The sequence below is a fragment of the Martes martes genome (genome assembly GCF_963455335.1).
Source record: "Martes martes genome assembly, chromosome: 18".
NCBI lineage: Eukaryota > Metazoa > Chordata > Mammalia > Carnivora > Mustelidae > Martes > Martes martes.
In genome coordinates, this window is record NC_137906.1 from 29,670,029 (window position 1) to 29,687,869 (window position 17,841).

The window sequence follows — 17,841 nt, forward strand, 5'->3', positions numbered from 1 at the left end:
TTGGTAATAGCCTTCGCAGTGATAAGCGGACCACACATGTGTCTCTCCCCTCCCCCCCGAGATCAGACATCTGTTTTGATGCACTCCTCTTGCAACAATTCTGCAAACTAAATATTATCCTTCCCGATGCATAGCTACGAGTGGCTGGAGTGGTTGGGTCTCTTGCTCAGTGGTGCATCGTTCAGTGGCAGGTCTGAGATTAGAACGTGAGACTTGGTGACTCAGGACTGCCCCTCTCTTTAAACTCAGTCCATTGGATTTGGATGGTACGCTGAATTAAACATGTGGACCACTAGAGTAATAGCAGAAAGCTAAACGCTTCATGAAATGTCTTCAACAAAGCAGCGTTTCCGCACCCCCGCGCCTCGAAATAATTTTCATGGGAACTTCATGAGCAAAGATGGTCCACATAGAATTGTCAGGGTTCAACCCGTTGTGGGTTCTATAAAGTATCAGAGCCCCAGTGGAAGCTAACTTGAAATACATTGAGAAGTTTCGTTTCGTAATCATGAGTCATTCCTAGCAATTCCTCAGGTTAGCTGGGGGATAGTTTCATTAAAGAATCCCTGGTGTATCGTTCACTTTTCAGCTGTCAACCTCTTATCCAAAATTTGTCCCATAGTGCAACCGAAACGGGATCATGTTCTCCATGTGACCTTCCCCAAAGAGTGGAAAACCAGCGACCTTTACCAGCTTTTCAGTGCCTTTGGTAAGTAACTCTTAAGTCCATATGTGGTTTTGGGATTTTGCTATGTTTTTGGTCTGTCCAGGTGGCTATAGTATAATAAATGACAGCTTCAGCTTGGACATGAACGAATATTACTGTGCAAGGATTTAGTCTCACTCATGGAGTGTTTCAGGGTTTGGTATGTTGGTATCTTTGTACTAACATGATCTGAAGAATTTTCGACAGCACCCCACACTGGAGTGCTTATTACCACTCCACGGAAACCAGGATACTAATACTATGACTGCCTTTACTGCCAACCATGGAAAATAGATCTAGGCTGAGGATAAATCATTTTTCAGATAAAATTTGGAGAGAAGGTTTTTCATAAGGACAGGCAGTTACTGCTTGACATTGACTAGTCCAAGCAGGGGAACGCAGATGTTTGAGAGGACCAAGAGATGAGTTATGTATGCGGTAGGGCAGTTCTTCTAATTCTTTTTTATCAGGTCAGGTGATAGGTTGAAATGAACCATCTTCTGATTAGCATTTATAAAGACTTTCAGACTGTAAGTCTTCAGCAGTGCCTGTTTATTTTAACAAATGAAATACTCAAGCTGTTCTCTTTAGAAATTCTTGGAGAAAGTAAAGGCAGCACAAACGGCCAATAATAAGACTGTTTAGTAAATGTTTATGGACCACCTCAACAGGCTAGTATGTAGCCATTTAAAAAATATTTGAAGAGTTTATTAAAAGATGGTAAAGTGTTTTTGTTTTAACATTTAGTGTAAAAAGCAGAAACAAAGTAGGGCTCCTGTATAACTGATTTTTTTTTTAATACTTCGTATAGAAATCAGACTGAAAGGAAGCCTCATGCTATTATCATTGATTGTTTTAGATAGGGTTTTTTTTTCTTCCTCTTTATGCTTTTTTGTAATTTTATTTTTTAGGGAGGGAGGGAAAGAGAGAGAGACAGAGAGAGAGAGAAAGAGGAGGGGAGGGGCAGAGGGAGAGGAAGAGAATATTAAGGAGACTTTGTGTCCAGCTCAGAGCCTGGCAAGGGGCTCGATCTCATGGCCCTGAGATAATGACCTGAGCCGAAATCAAGAACTTAACCAACTGAGCTACCCAGGTGCCCCAACTTTTCTGTATTTTCTAAAATAAGCATATACTTATTAGCTCTTATAAGTAAAACACTTTACAGACAATTTTTAGAAAAGTAAGTGAAAGCAGGTATGTTTCAGGAACGTTATCCTAGTCTTTGCAGACAGTCTCAACAACTTCTGAAATTCTAGTCCTGCTTTTTAATTTAAATACAGATCTAGAGATGCAGTTGAATTTCACAGCTCATTTCTTTGGAGAGCTTTTGATGTTGTTGCTGTTTTTTTCTCATTTTGTATTATTAAGTTCTTACCCTTATGTAGTCAACCTTTAATTGGCTAAATTAAGTAGGATGCTCTGAGTAGAATTTTGTTTTCATTTTAATTAAAAAGAATCAGTTGTATGATATCAGACAAGGAGCCTCTCTGTTCCTTTGTGTCCTCATCGGTGACGATGATGATGATGATAGCAATACCCCTTACTACATAAGCATTTCATGAGGATTAAATGAGCTGATTCATGAAAGGCGTTTAGAATAGCATGTGGCACATAGTAACTATCTAGGGCACATTCACGATTATTATTTATCTAAAACACGCAAGGTAGAGGAGTGACTTTGGTAATGGAGAAAGTCATTATGGCACCTTGCTGTGCAGCAGGAAGTGAGTTATTATCCTACGACAATGAGACAGAGCGGTTTGTAAGCATTCGTAGCCTTGGAAATTTTTTTAGGAATTGAAACATTTTTTACTACTAAATTCCAGTGATGTTTACCCATTTTTAATAATGCCAGTCTTCCCGTGTTTTTTCAAGAAGAGCAGTAGTCAAACAATGAGACCTCTGCTTTCCCTTCGGTTTTCTACCCCACCACCCACTCCTTCCTTCCCATGTTCTGTTCTGTTCTGTCTGCAGCTTGTTAGCCTTTCTTGAGGATTTGTCCCTTCATGTGAAAATCGTTCTGCTTCACTGGACTGCTTTCTGCCCTTCTCAGGGGCTTTTCTGTTTGAGCCCCTCTGAGTTTTCTCTCTGTGCCGCCTTCTTTTCCCCTGTCCTCTTCTGCTGCCTATTTTCCTCCCCTGGCCTTGACATCAGTGTTGAATTTTTCGTACTTTTTGCTCCATTGATTCCTTTTATGTTTCCCATTCATGATTTTAAGAGTTTGTGTCTCTCAAAGTTTAGAAGGATGTGTTTTTAGAAGATTTATCTATTTATTTGAGCGAGAGAGCATGAGTGTGCAAACGGGGGAAGGGGCAGAGGGAAAGAGTGTCCAAGCAGACTCCCACTGAGTGCAAAGCCCAGTCAATGTGGGGCTCGGCATGGGGCTCATGACCCGTGAGATCAGGGCCTGAACCGAAACCAAGAGTTGGATGCTTAACTGACTGAGCCACCCGGGCACCCCTGTTGTGATCTTGATAGGAAAGAAATTGCCAGCTCTGGCATGAGATTGGGCTGAAATATCAAGTGCCCCAGCATTTAATCCAGAAGGATCTTTCTTTTATTTTTAAAACACATTTTTAAAGCTTCTTTAAAGCTTTATGCTTAACGTTGAGATTTTGATCAAATTTTAAACCAGCACCTCATCTCTGTTTAAATTTGACACATATTCTGAAATATATCAGATGTGCAGATGAAGTCTGATAGTGATATACTTGGTCACATGTTCCCTTTATTTTTATTTCAACATTGCAGGTAACATTCAGATATCCTGGATTGATGACACGTCAGCCTTTGTTTCTCTCAGCCAGCCCGAACAAGTACAGATTGGTAAGTGCTTTGGACATTTGTTTCGTATATTAATTAAGGTGGGAGCTTGCCCTTTTTATACTGTGAGTTCGCTCAGCTGATTCACAGGCATTGCTGCCTGTTGTGTTTAGAGCTGTCTCTAAAATAAAGGAGATAATTAGTGAGTATCATGTGTAGGTGAGGAAAAAAGACAAATTTATTAATCATTAGATACACTATGTAATATGTTTCTTCACTTACCTCCTTTCTGTTCCCTTCTCATTGTGCTTTTTCTGAAACGAGTTGCAGGTTTGCTTTGAGAATTAGAAATAGCAAATTGAGGGGCGCCTGGGTGGCTCAGTGGGTTAAAGCCTCTGCCTTCGGCTCAGGTCATGATCCCGGGGTCCTGGGATCGAGCCCCGCGTCAGGCTCTCTGCTCAGCGGGGAGCCTGCTTCCTCCTCTCTCTCTGCCTGCCTCTTTGCCTACTTGTAATCTCTGTCTGTCAAATAAATAAATAAAAATCTTAAAAAAAAAAAAAAAGAAATAGCAAATTGAGAGGAATGGGGAACACCAGAAGGTGATACCTGTGTCCACCGTTCACTCATCTCCACGCTTCTCCCATTTATTTAGAAGTTTGTGGGATCTGTTCATTTCATTACACTTATATCGAATACTTGTTTTACAAATAAATACACTGAGATATTTTATTTGCTTTTAAAATAGGATGGTAGAGGGATGCCTGGGTGGCTCAGTTGGTTAAGCGGCTACCTTTGGCTCAGGTCATGATCCCAGTGTCCTGGGATCAAGTCCCACATCAGGCTCCTTGCTCTGCGGGGAGCCTGCTTCTCCCTCTGCCTCAGCCTGCCACTCTGCCTGCTTGTGCTCTCTTTCTTTCTCACTCTAACTAATAAATAAATAAAAGCTTTAAAAAAATAAAATAGGATGGTAGAAGAGGGAGCACCACATGTCTTACTGGACCCTACATACTTTTGTTATTAACCATCTCAAAATGTTCTATTTCCTTAGGTTGAAAAGTTACTGAATAAAATATGTGATGTTCAGCCACTTATTCAAATAGATTTCAAGTTTCTCTGGTGCTTAATAGTGTAAGAGGGATAACATTGTAAAGTGATATGTCTAATTTTTTTAAAGATTTTATTCATTTATTTGTGAGCGAGCAAGATAGCATGAGTGAGGGGGGAGGGGCACAAGGAGAGGGAGAAGCAGACTCCCCACTGGCCAGGGAGCCCAACACAGGGCTCGAGCCCAGGACTCTAAAACCATGACCTGAGCCATAGGCAGATGCTTAACCGACTGAGGCACCCAGGAGCCCCTTATTTTTTTTTCTTTTTATTTAACAAGGTGCCACATACTAAAATTATGTAATTCTGAGAATGTAACTATATGAGTAATTACATATGAAAGCTTCCACATATATACACATTCAGATCAGAGTATTTTGGTGTTTGTTCTTAATTCTGTGACCATTGCAGGAATATAGGCTATGTTGTGGTGAAAAGCTTAAGTTCTGGAATCATGCTGCTATACTACATAGTTGTGTGACCTTGGGCAGGTTATTTAACCTTGAGACGCTTCTGCTTATCTCTGTAAACTGAGGATGATAGTACTTACTTACTGGGTTATTATTAGGATTATATGAGATTGTATATATATATACATACATATATATATATAAAGCTTGGTCTAGTTTGAACTTTTATGATGGTTACTTAATAGTGGATTTCAGCGTGAGATGTACTTCGGGGAGGACATGACACCAAGAATTGGTGTTGCATGCAGGGCGTGAGTGATGTCTCTAGTTAAATGTTTCGGTATCTGCTTATTTCTCTGATCCACTCCCCCACGATCCTTGGAAATACTGATGAGATGGCACCCAGAGGGACTGATTATTACAGAGCCAGCAATAAATTCAGGGAGAGGCAAGGGACTCTGCGACTGAGAGCATGGCAAGAGGCCCTGTGGCCAGCCGCAAGGGCGCAGAGCTGGAACTCCTGGCTGGAGGTCCAGTCCCACCTCCTCTGCTCAGCCTCACCCTTTGGCCTTCCTGCTGGTCACACCTGGGTGACATTGAAACTCTGCCGTGGGATGGAAGGAGATGGCATGGGCCTCAAAGCCAGACTGCCCCACGGCCTAAGCTCGCCTCCACCACCTGCCTGCCGTGTGCCTTCTGACAGATTATGTAAACTGTCTAAGCCACAGGCTTCTGGCTGAGAGGTGGAGGCGGTGATGGTTACTTTGTGAAATGAGATCATGAACATTAAGTGCCCAGCAGGGAGCTCGGCCCTTCACAAGCAGGGCTTGACAAATGCTAGGGATTTATTAATACCTGCTTGGCCGCCCTTGCTGTGAACAGTACAAATGAGAGTGTATGAAAGTGCTTGGAAACCTGTACGACACTAGCTGGTGGTGCCTGCTTGCATGTCCGAGTGTAATTCCGTGTTGATGTGTGTGGGGGTCATGGCTTCTTTTCATGTTGCTGCCGAACCACATTCACTGTCCGGTGACGATAGCTCCCTCACTTGGAACCGAAAGGCTCCTTACCCAGTAGTTTCCAGCTCAGTGTCGCACTCCGTGACACCTGAAATCCGGGAGCTGCGCTGCAGAATCACGTTGCCGCAGGGGCCCTGCCATGTGATGGTTGACCCGCATGTGCCACTCCCCTGAAGGCATGATTGAGTCCATCGTATCCCCCCCTGCCCCCTCTCCTCCCCCAACTCCTTCTCTAGTGCGGGAACGCGCCCTGGCTGGAGTGGGTAGCATGGCGAAGAGGCCGGGATGAAATCGTGACCTTTCTGCCTTTTTCCTCCGAGATGAAATAGATGACTCTTGTCTCCCGATATACGCAGCGTTACTGGTAAAGTCTGAGTTTCTGCTATCATCGCTTACACAAAAGACATTTTTTTTTTTTTTTTTTGGAGAGCGAGAGCGTATACCTCTGGGGCTGGGTGGAGTGGAGGGGTAGAAGGAGAGGGAGAAGCAGACTCCCCGCTGAGCGCCAGCTCCTGACCTGAGCCAAAGGCAGATGCTTAACCGACTGAGCCACCCATGCACACCCAAAAGACAACTGTGTGTATCAATCCCTGGCCATTTGTGCGTGCTCTGCCTGTGACCCTACTTCTCTTTGCCATATGCCACCTTAGATTTCTACCATCCTCTTCCTTCAGAGCTGGGCTGTGTCCCACTTCCCTCCTCATCACAGCTTACACACCCATTTCTCTGGTTGTGTTCCCCCCCCGCCCCCGACCCCGGTTCCCTGTGCAGGGGATTGGGTCCCATTTTCTTTTCTCTCTTTTTTTTTTTTTAAAGATTTTATTTATTATTTACTTGACAGAGACCACAAGTAGGCAGAGAAGCAGGCAGAGAGAGAGGAGGAAGCAGGCTCCCCACTGAGCAGAGAGCCCGATGCGGGGCTCGATCCCAGGACCCTGGGATCATGACCTGAGCCGAAGGCAGAGGCTTTAACCCACTGAGCCATCCAGGCGCCCCTGGGTCCCATTTTCTGTGCCGGCCTGTTGTCCTTTACCGACACACTCTGTTTGCCTGTCTTCCCTGGTAGACTGTAAACTCTGTGAGAGCAGGGGCCAGACGTCTTGCTAACGGTTGCATTCTCAGTGCTCCGAGTAGCAGCTGACATGAGCGAGGGCGGTAAATGTTCACTGAAATGAGTAAGTCATAGTCAAGGTTGTTAGGACTTAGAAACGCCTTCATGCATGGGATGAATGTATCTGATGTCTCTGGTCTTTTGCCGTGATTTCTAAAATTTTGCAGATGTCTCATTGAAAGACAGTGTAAAATCTGTTTTTGATAGTGGTAATTCTAATGACGAGAGAGACCCCGCATATCTAAAGTGCTACAAACCCTATTAATGTTATCTTAAACAAATTACTTATTCATTTCAGTGGAAACGAAGGACCTGTTAGATCAATAATGTAACACTGGAAAAATCATTAAGTGCCTATTTATATAGAAGCTTGTAATGGCTTCTTTGGCGCTGTTACAGACTAATTTTTGATTTACATTTAAGTACCTGACACCTGTCTTTGTATTGTGATAGTACTAAGTTTAATCAAGATTTTTAAAACCACTTCAGTATCTTGAATAGGAAAGTTCTCTTTATCTAGGGAACCTTGTTATATTATTAAAACCCTTCTCTGAAACAAATAATACAGTTTATGTTAAGTTGAATTTAAATTAAAAAATTAATTTAAAAAAACCTTCTGGGGGCGCCTGGGTGGCTCAGAGGGTTAAGCCTCTGCCTTCAGCTCAGGTCATGATCTCAGGGTCCTGGGATCGAGCCCCACATCGGGGAAATCTCTGCTCAGCAGGGAGCCTGCTTCCCTTCCCCTCTCTCTGCCTGCCTCTCTGCCTACTTGTGGTCTCTGTCAAATAAATAAATAAAATCTTAAAAAAAAAAAACAAACCAACCTTCTGCTGAGTGCCATTTGGTTTGCTGGTTTTTTTGTTTGTTTGCAAAAGGTGAGGTGAGGGTTCCTGTGGCTATGGGGTGTTCAGATGGTGATAGCCCATAGCAGCCATGCATTCAACATTGTTCCCTTATAGCCCTTCAGGTAAGATAGTATGTGACCATGGAGAACATCACCTCGTCTCACTGTTTGAGAATTTTCCTCAAAGTAGCAGAGTAAAAAATCACCTTTCTTTCTTTCTTTCTTTTTTTTTTTTTTTAAGATTTTATTTATGTATTAGAGGGAGGGAGGAAAAAAACGATTAGGGGACATGGGCAGAGGAAGAGGGAGAAGCTGACTTCCTGCTGAGCAGGGAGCCCAATGTGGGGCTCACTCCCAGGACCCCGGGATCACGACCTGAGCCAAAGGCAGATGCTTAATCAGCTGACTCACCCAGGTGCCCAAGAAATCATCTCTAAGGGTCACATCTGCATAGCTCCTTCATTTTTAAGATTTCTGTATTCCTAACGTAGCTTTATTAAATGGGGGAGGGGCCCCAGCAATATTTTTTAGAAGTCAGAGGACCTTCTAGTCATACTCTCAATGTTTAGACATTGAGTGCTTTAGAGTGTCCTAAATGTATTAGAAATTTTCATATGAATAGCTCGAGAAAAATTGCCTTTTCATTTCTTTTGAAAGCTGGAAATTGCAGCACACTACCAGAAAGTTTTAAAAAGCAGAGATTGATAGAGACACTTTAGAAGAGGTAGAAACCTGACAATTATTTTGTAAAGGCAGCACAAATTCAGGTAGTTGTAGAAATTCCTGATAATGCCGCCTGAGGAACCAGTTCAGAACGATGTGTGGGGACGGAGGGAGCGACGTGCTTCACTTCAGTCTAGGGTACGGTGCTATGGTTGTGTTTATATTAAATTGTACTTTTAGAAGCACAGCTTTTATTCGTGCTGAACAGATGAGTATTTTATTGTGGTTATGACTCAAGGCGATTGTTCAGCGCTGTTTTGTTAAAAGATGCTTACAACTTAAAACTTTATTTGTGCATTTTGTTTTCCGTTTGATGTCTGCAGAATTTGTAGTGACAACTGCTTACTTCACATGTGATATTGGTGATTTGTGTTCTCATTTTTCCTTCGTCACAGGAGCTGGGGGTTACTGATTTTTTTTTTCGATTTTATTTATTTATTTGAGAGAGAGAGAGAGCCCACCTGTGAGCATACACAAAAGGGGGAGGGGCAGGAGGGGAGGGAGAAGCAGACTCCCCGCTGAGCAGGGAGCCCACTGCGGAGGCTCGATCCCAGGACCCTGGGATCATGATCTGAGCTGAAGGCAGGCGCTTTACCAACTGAGCCACCCAGGCGCCCCAGGGGTTACTGATTTTGATGGTCTTTGCAAAGAACCAGCTTTTGGCTTGGTTCATTTTCTGTATTTGTTTTTGTTCATTTACTAGGTTTCTGCCTTTTTTTTTTTTTTCCTTTTTCCCTTTCTTTTTTTAAAAAGATTTATTTATTTTAGCAAGAAAGAGAGTGCACATGAGCACAGGCAAGGGGAGCAGAGGGAAAGGGAGAGAGACTCTCCAGCAGACTCTACAGTGAGTCTAGAGCCCGACACAGGCAGGATCTCACAACCCTGAGATCCTGACCTGAGCCGAAACCAAGAGTTGGATGTTGAACTCACTGCGCCATCCAGACATCCCCCCCCTTTTTTTTTAAGTTCATTTAACTTTAAATAACATGGGGCCCAAACTCACAACCCCAAAATGAAAAGGTACGCAGTGTACTCCTCCAGCTGAGCCAGTCATGCACCCCTCTTTCCTTCCTTGTATTTGCTTTGGGTTTACTTTGCCTTTCTTCTTCCCACTTCTAGAGGTTCGAACCATCCGTGATTGATTTTTAACATTTTTTCCAGGGGTGCCTGGGTAGCTCAGTTGGTTAAGTGTCCTGCTCTTGATCTGCGCTCAGGTCTTGATCTCACAGTCATGAGTTCAACCCCCTGTGGGGCTCCACACTCAGCATGGAGTCAGCTTAAAAAAAAATTCTTTGTAGAATTTTTTTATCCTGGGCCTTCTAGAGATTGCCCCTGGGTCAGTCCAGCTTGGCGCTCAGCCACTGATTGGTCAAGTGTGTACTTAAACACCTTGAGCCCATGAGGTTTCCACCTCCTTCCAGCTGGGAAGACATTCAGCATTCAAGCAGTTGGCAAGTCTTCCCCATTTCTTACTTTCAGCTGTACCTTCTCGTCTCCGGTGGGGGTACACCAGCCCTCCTGGCCAGCTAGTGTTCTGGATGTAGGCAGGACTCTTCCTACTCATTGATTTTCACCTTTTTTTTTTTTGTTTCTAATACAAACATTTAAAGCTACAAATTATTCTTTAAGCACTGCTGTAGGTGCATCCCACAAATTACATGTTGTAATTCCATTATTACTAAGTTAGATACCCAGGCACCCCTGTCCTTTTTGTGTTTTTTGTTTCCCCATTCTTTTATTTCCATGTACTGTCAAGCTTACCTGTGTGTGTGTGTGTGTGTGTGTGTGTGTGTGTATAAAGTGTAATTATTTACATGCTTTTGTCATTTTGAAGCTTGTTCTTTGTTCTGTCTGTTTTTGTTCATTTTTCTCTTTCCTGTCCTCTTTTGGATTATTTGAAATTTTTAAAGAATCCCATTTTAATTTCTCTCTTGCCTTTTTAATGCCATCTCTTTGCAATATTTTTTAGTGGTTGCTTTAGAAATTTTAACAACCGTCTGTAACTTTTCGCAGTCTACTTAGAGTTCGTATTATACCACTGACACACAATGAGGAAACCTAGGTTGCATATAAGGCCATTTATTCCGATCCCCATTGGTTTTCATGCTGTGTTGGCATATACGTAGTATGTGCATATATTATAAATCCTACAAAGTGGTGTTATAATTTTGTTCTAAACAGTCCTGTGTATTTTAGGAGTTTAAAAGGCTGAATCCTTTTCTCCTTACCCTGATATTTACCATTTTAGGTGTCTTCATTCATTCCTGAAGACCCAAGTTTCTTTTGAGTATCATCTCACTTCTACCTACAGAGCTTCCATCAGTATTTATTATAATGCTAGAGTGGTGGCAGCTAATTGTCTTAATTGTCCTTTATCTGAAATATGTCTTTTTTGCCTTCATCCATGTAGGATATTTTAGCTGACTGTATAGAATTCTGGATTTCTCTCTTAGCATTTTCAAGATGTTATTCCTCTATCTTCTGGTCTCCATGGTTTCTCAGGAGAAGTCTACAGTCATTTGCCTCCTTGTTGCCATACAGAAATGTGGGTATTCAAGATTTTCTCTTTGTCATTGGATCATTCGTTTTCAGCAGTTCCACTATGATGGACTTTGGCACGGCTTTCTTTGTAATTGTCCCGTTGGGATTGACGGAGCTTCTTGAATCTGTACATTTAATTTAAAAAAAATTTTTTTTAAGGATTTTATAATTTTTTTAAAGTAATCTCTTCACCCATCATGGGGTTCAAACTCACAACCCCAAGATCAAGAGTCAGATGTTCTATGGACTGAGGTAGCCAAGGCACCCCTTGAACCTGTAAATTTATGTCCTTTACCAGATTTAGAAAGTTTTTAGACATTGCTCAAATATATTTTTCCTGTCCTGTATTCTCTTGCCTCTTGTCCTGGGGGCTCCCGTTACCTGTATGTAGGAGACCTTTTTTCTTTCTTTCTTTCTTTTTTTTTTTTTAATAAAGATTTAATTTATTTATTTGTTCTTTACCTCAGTGAACATAATTAGAATCTCCTGTTTAAAGTCTTTGTCTAATAATTCCAACATCTGCATTACCAAGGTGTTGACATCTGTTGATCACTTTTATCTTGAGACCGCGTCCTGTTTTCTTGGCTCTTCATGTGTCACATAACTTGGGGTTGTTTCCTGGACGTTGTGAATGTTCTTTTTTTTCTTTTTCTTTTTTTTTTTTTTTTTTTTAAGAGAGAGAGAGAGAGTGAGTACAGGCAGACAGAGTGGTAGGCAGAGGCAGAGGGAGAAGCAGGCTCCCTGCCGAGCAAGGAGCCCGATGTGGGACTCGATCCCAGGACGCTGGGATCACGACCTGAGCCGAAGACAGCCGCTTAACCAACTGAGCCACCCAGGCGTCCCGTGAATGTTCTTTCGTGGACACCCTGCAATCACTTATATTCCCGCAGAAGAGTGTTGGTATTTTTGTTTAAGTTTTAGCAAGCATTTAACTTACTTAAACTCAGACTGCAAACTCTTGCATGTCTGCGGTGGGAGGTGGCTCAGATCTGAGCTCAGACTGCTTTCGGTCTGCCGCGGGCACGGTTAAGTAAAGGGTCACCCAGACACATGGGCTGAGTCTATGCACCAAATTCAGAGTTACCATTTTCTGGTTTCTTCTGTCCTAGGATTCCTTTCCTACCCTGTTGCCACTGGTTGCCTCATGCTTCTGGTTCCTTCTACCAGAAAGACATAGGACTTTTATAGTTTTTGTTGCCTCATGCCCCTGTCACTGCAGTTTCCCCTTACGGCATAGTCACACAAAAAGACCCCAAGAAATTCACTTCATGCCAGCTTGCTTCCTCCAATTTTTTTTTTTAAGATTTTTATTTATTTATATGACAGAGAGATCACAAGTAGGCAGAGAGGCAGGCAGAGAGAGAGAGGGGGAAGCAGGCTCCCTGCTGAGCAGAGAGCCTGACGCGGGGCTTGATCCCAGGACCCCAAGATCAGGACCCAAGCTGAAGACAGAGGTTTAACCCACTGAGCCACCCAGGTGCCCCAACTTCCTCCAATTTTTAACTCCTTTGCGAAATCTACCTGTTTCTGTCTGTATTCCAGAGCCCTCAGATACTTGTTTTTGTTTTCGTTTTTGCATTTTTTCCCCCCAGAGCTTATAGTTACTATCAACAGAAAAGTTGACCTGTTAGCTCCTCCTTCCAATCCTGGAGGCAGAACAGATTTACCTGTCCTTTTCAGTTGTGGCTCTTACAGTATCTGCTTTTGATGTAACACTTCTGCCATATTATAGCATGCTTAAACTACCTCTTTCTGTTCATTAAAGAACATTTTGAGAAAATATCATGTTAATGCATTAAAAACCAAACCAGGGGCACCTGGGTGGCTCAGTGGGTTAAAGCCTCTGCCTTTGGCTCAGGTCATGGTCTCAGGGTCCTGGGATCGAGCCCCGTATCGGGCTCTCTGCTCAGCAGGGAGCCTGCTTCCTCCTCTCCCCCTGCCTGCCTCTCTGCCTACTTGTGATCTCTGTCAAATAAATATATAAAATCTTTAAAAAAAAAAAAAAACAAAAACCCCAAACTAAACCATGTGACTTATCTCTTTTAGCCAATTAAAATTGACTTCAGTTCAGTTCCTTTTGGGTAGGCATACATACCAATAGACAAAATCCAGACCAAGTATTTGATACCTTTGTTTCTATTTGTGGTCTTTTTCATAGTTGGCTAGTGCATTACTGTATATTTATCTTTGTCAAAGAGGAAATGTACAAAACACTCGAGAAAGAACCAAAAAATGAATGTTTTTCCTTTCATGTTTATTTTCCTAATCTTAAACCTTGCATAGTGTTGGTTTACAACAATTACCTTGATTATAAATATAGCAATGGATAAATGAGTTCAACTGTGACAGGACTTTATACGGGTTCTATTAAATAAGCTTGTTTTAGAGGAAGGGGCTGATAACTTACTTGTGTGTTTAAATGATACAGGGTTTTCATGCCATAAGTGTTACATCCTGGAAACAATGTATTTGTTCTTATATACACAAGGTTTTTATAGTAGTGGCTTATTGATAAGGAAAATAATTATTAATGAAACATGTAAATGTCTGTGTTTTGTGTATGTATTTTCTGATGAAAACTTAAAGCAGCTGACTTTTTTTTTTTTTTTTAAACTCCTCTAAGTCACTTAATCCACAAAAAGCACTGTGGAAAATTTTAACAGTATTTATTAAGAGCCTTCTTGTTTTCCTAATTCCCCTGTGTGTTTTATCTTGAGAATTAGCAGTGTTACACATCTGTCCTATGAAATCTGTATCATGCAGATTTATTTGAGAATAACAATAACTTGGACTCCCCCTAATTAGTATCCTTTAGAGCATGAGCTGGTATGAGGATGGGGAAGAAAGCTTCCTGACTTCCAGATATGGCTTCCCATGTTCTTAATATAATTACCAGCGCTAAAGCAGCAGTGGCAAAATGAGTTCTGCGGCAATGAGAACCTAGCCAGGAGAAAGAAATGGAGTGTTCAGTTGGTTAAGCCTCTGCCTTCAGCTCAGGTCATGATCTCAGGGTCCTGGGATCGAGCCCCACATCTGGCTCTCCGCTCAGCAGGAAGTCTGCCTCCACCCCCACCCCCATCTGCCTGCCTCTTTGCCTACTTGTGATCTCTCTCTCTGTCAAATAAATAAATAAAATCTTAAAAAAAAAAAAAAAAGAAAGAAATGGAGTGTTCATGCTCTGGAGGCTGACTCTTCGTGTTCTGTTAATTTGTTTCTGGTCCAGGGCGTTGGTTTGATATTTGTGTTCTAGAGGCCATGTTTTCTGGATCTAAGAATGTCAGCTTTGTGTTGCACTATCAGAATATTCAGTAGATCTGTCATATTTAATTGTAGTATCATTCATAGCAAACTGCTCATGTTGTGTTCTCCTGCCCACAGTTTTAGAAGTAAATCAAGTTCATTATTGAAAACATGATACTTGAAAATATGAAGAAAACAATTCAATCATGGTCTCACAACCTAGACATCAATATTAGTAGTATTTTGACTCATATTTCTTTTTTAGTTGTTTTATTTTATAGAGATGAGTATTTTCATAACTTTTTTTTAAAAGATTTTATTTATTTATTTGACAGAGAGAGATCACAGGTAGGCAGAGAGGCAGGCAGAGAAGTGGGGGGGGTGGGAAGCAGGCCCCCCGCTGAGCAGGGAGCCAGATGCGGGGCTTGATCCCAGGACCCCAAGATCATGACCCGAGCTGAAGGCAAAGGCTCAAACCACTGAGCCACCCAGGTGCCCCTTTTCATGACTTTATAATATCAGTTGGAATCTGACTTCAGATGCATTTTTGGATGTGATTTTTTTTAGTTAATATTAGGTCATGAGCATTTCTCGTGCTGTCACACGGTTTTCTGGGAGAGTTTTCTTTTAATGGATGCATTGCATTTATATCCGTTTGGGATGACAAGAGTTTATTATTTCAAATTCTTTTTTTTTTTTTTTTACATTTTTAAAAAAGATTTTATTTATTTGACAGAGAGCGAGAGAGCACAAGCAGGAGGGAGGGGAAGAAGGAGAGGGAGAAACAGGCCCCCAGCTGAGCAGGGCACCACCCCCTCCGCCTCCCGAACATGGGGCTCCATCCCAGAACCCCGGGATCAACCTGAACCAAAGTCAGACACTTAACTGGCTGAGCCACCCAGGCAGCCTAAATTCTTTAAAGAGCATCCGTGTACCTTACTTAGTCTTTGTATCTTTCATTTAAAAAAAAAAAATCTGAAGAAGCAAAATCATTAGATTCAAATGATCTTGAAAAAAACTAAAAACAACTCATTTTTTTCTTATTAAACAGTGATGATTTATTTTTGTTACTGGAAAAATTTTAAACTACCAGAAAACTAAAAACATTGCCCCATGCTCTTTACTAATGAAGATAACTGCAGTAATATTTGAGTTTACCTTTCTGTTGTGGTATTTAAGTGTATATTTCATCTAAGCTAATGTATATTTTGCATATTGTTTTACGGTTCTTTTAACAGTTCTCTTTGTGGACATTTAATTTAAGCAATTTTAGGACTCTTGACTCCGGTTCCAAAATAAGCTTTTATTTGTTCTTCTGATTGAGCTTTAGAATCATTTGTTAGCGTCACTCAGAAAGCCCCCTGAGATTTTTCACTGACGTTTTAACAAATTAATTGTATTGGCACCTTTATTTAGACATACTGAATCTGTATGACCACGAATATAATGTGTCTCCATGTGCACTCAGATAATCCTGTGTATCCTAGAATGCAGTGGTAGCTTTGATTGCTGATATTTTTATTGTGTATACTGTTTAGGGTTATGCAGAACACTCTGGAAAGCAAGGACCATTGCGCCTGATTTAGTACCACAGTTGTAGTTCACTCTCAGTAAATTTTTGGAATGTGGGTGGCAGTGGGAGACTGAAGGCTGAGCTGGATCTGCCTGATTGCTTCCAGGCCCCTGACGACTAACTGTGAGGGCTCAGGGTAAACATTATGTCTCTGATTCTTATTCTGGAGGCTTCCAGGGCCGTTTGGTGTTGTTTCTGTCATCGGAAAGAGTGAACTGGCTGATTAAGTAGGTTAGCTGTGTCTGTCTTCACATGTTTGCCTTGTTTCCTCATCCGCGATTCCATATTTTACAACCCGTTTTTAAGAATGAAATAAATCGGGGTTCCTGGGTGGCTCAGTGGGTTAAGCCTCTGCCTTCGGATCAGGTCGTGATCTCAGGGTCCTGGGATCGAGCCCCGCATTGGGCTCTCTGCTCAGTGGGGAGCCTGCTTCCCCCTCTCTCTCTGCCTGCCTCTCTGCCTACTTGTGATCTCTGTCTGTCAAATAAATAAATAAAATCTTCTTTTAAAAAAAAGAATGAAATACATCTGGTTTTAACAAATTGGAAATAGTAGAAGTGAAATGATTTGGGGGCACTTCGGTGGCTAATTAGAAATAATATTTTGTTACTAAAAACATTACCAGTGAGTCTCTTGGGGTGGTGGAATTACAGGTAGTTTTAGTTTATTGTGGGTGTCCCCTCCCATTTATTTATTTAGTTAGTTAGTTTTTAGAGTGACAGGTATTACCTAGGGGTTAAAGTATTTAAATTTAAGATGAAAACGTTATTACTTGCCTTTTTACATGTGCAGGATCAGAGCAAAGGAAAAGTCTTGCCTTTGAAGCTTCTTCGGACGGCTGACTGTGGTTACTTTGTGGTATCTTATCTCTGATCATGAAATTCCTGGAATTCGTTTCTTTGGATTTTCCTTCTTCAACTTCTTGGTTTAAATCTCCTGTTTCTGAAAGGGTGAATTTGAAACAGTTTTGAAACATGCTCTTTATTGATCAGATTTCCAGCGCTGGGTACTTTTGCAACCTGCCCTCTTTTGTCCTGGAAAGAAGCCCAAATATCACTTGAGTAACAGGATGAATGTCACTTCGTTAAGTTTAGCAAAAAATGCCAGAAAATGCTAGACCACCGGAGTGTTGGGTAACTTATAATTGATGGTTGTGGTGACCCTAGCACTTCAGACGATGGTTTTGCCTGAACTTCTACACCCCACGTCAGTGTATCTAGGCATCACTTGGCGTTTTTCATGTCGGAGGATTATAAAAAGCAAACATTGCTTAAAATAACTTAGAACAAATCACACTGCCTAACTAGTGGGATTGCCCTTTGTCCTCCCACGTTAATTGGAGAAATGCGGGGAACTGATCTGTTTTCCCGTTGCATCAAAGGCCAGGGAACAAACTGCTGTGGTACTGAGAATAGGAACCTAGAAAAGACAACACAGTAAAATAAAACTTTGAAACTGGGATTTTCTTCCCCCCCCACACAAATCCTGTATTGTTATCATAGAGGTAATAGAAGGGAAATAAATCATGGCGGCATATTATATAGCTTAAAGAAATATGAGCTGCATGTAGGACACCCGCTGATTTTAGTAATTGTTAATTCCCGAAGAAAGTTTGTATCACTTTGAAGCATGAGCAGGGTCACATTTAGGGGTGCATTTTTGTAATTGTGTTTCACATGGTGTGTAAGCCTTCTTGACTTATCGCTGTATATTGCTAGGTACCTTTAAGTGTCTGTGTTCAGTGTATTTATAGTAACAACAGAGAAGAGAATAATTATGAAGGGATTTTGCAAGGTTTTTAACAAGA

General features: G+C 41.6%; 1 protein-coding gene across 2 annotated transcripts in view; it reads left to right on the forward strand.

The window, feature by feature from the left end:
* Window positions 1-17,841, forward strand: part of PARN (poly(A)-specific ribonuclease) — a 159,882-nt gene that overhangs the window by 56,530 nt on the left and 85,511 nt on the right. For both annotated transcript variants that reach the window (XM_080829727.1, XM_080829728.1), the window contains exons 20-21: window positions 623-709; window positions 3,458-3,532. In XM_080829727.1, the coding sequence (XP_080685853.1) occupies window positions 623-709; window positions 3,458-3,532 (162 nt within the window). The remainder of the gene's footprint in view (window positions 1-622; window positions 710-3,457; window positions 3,533-17,841) is intronic.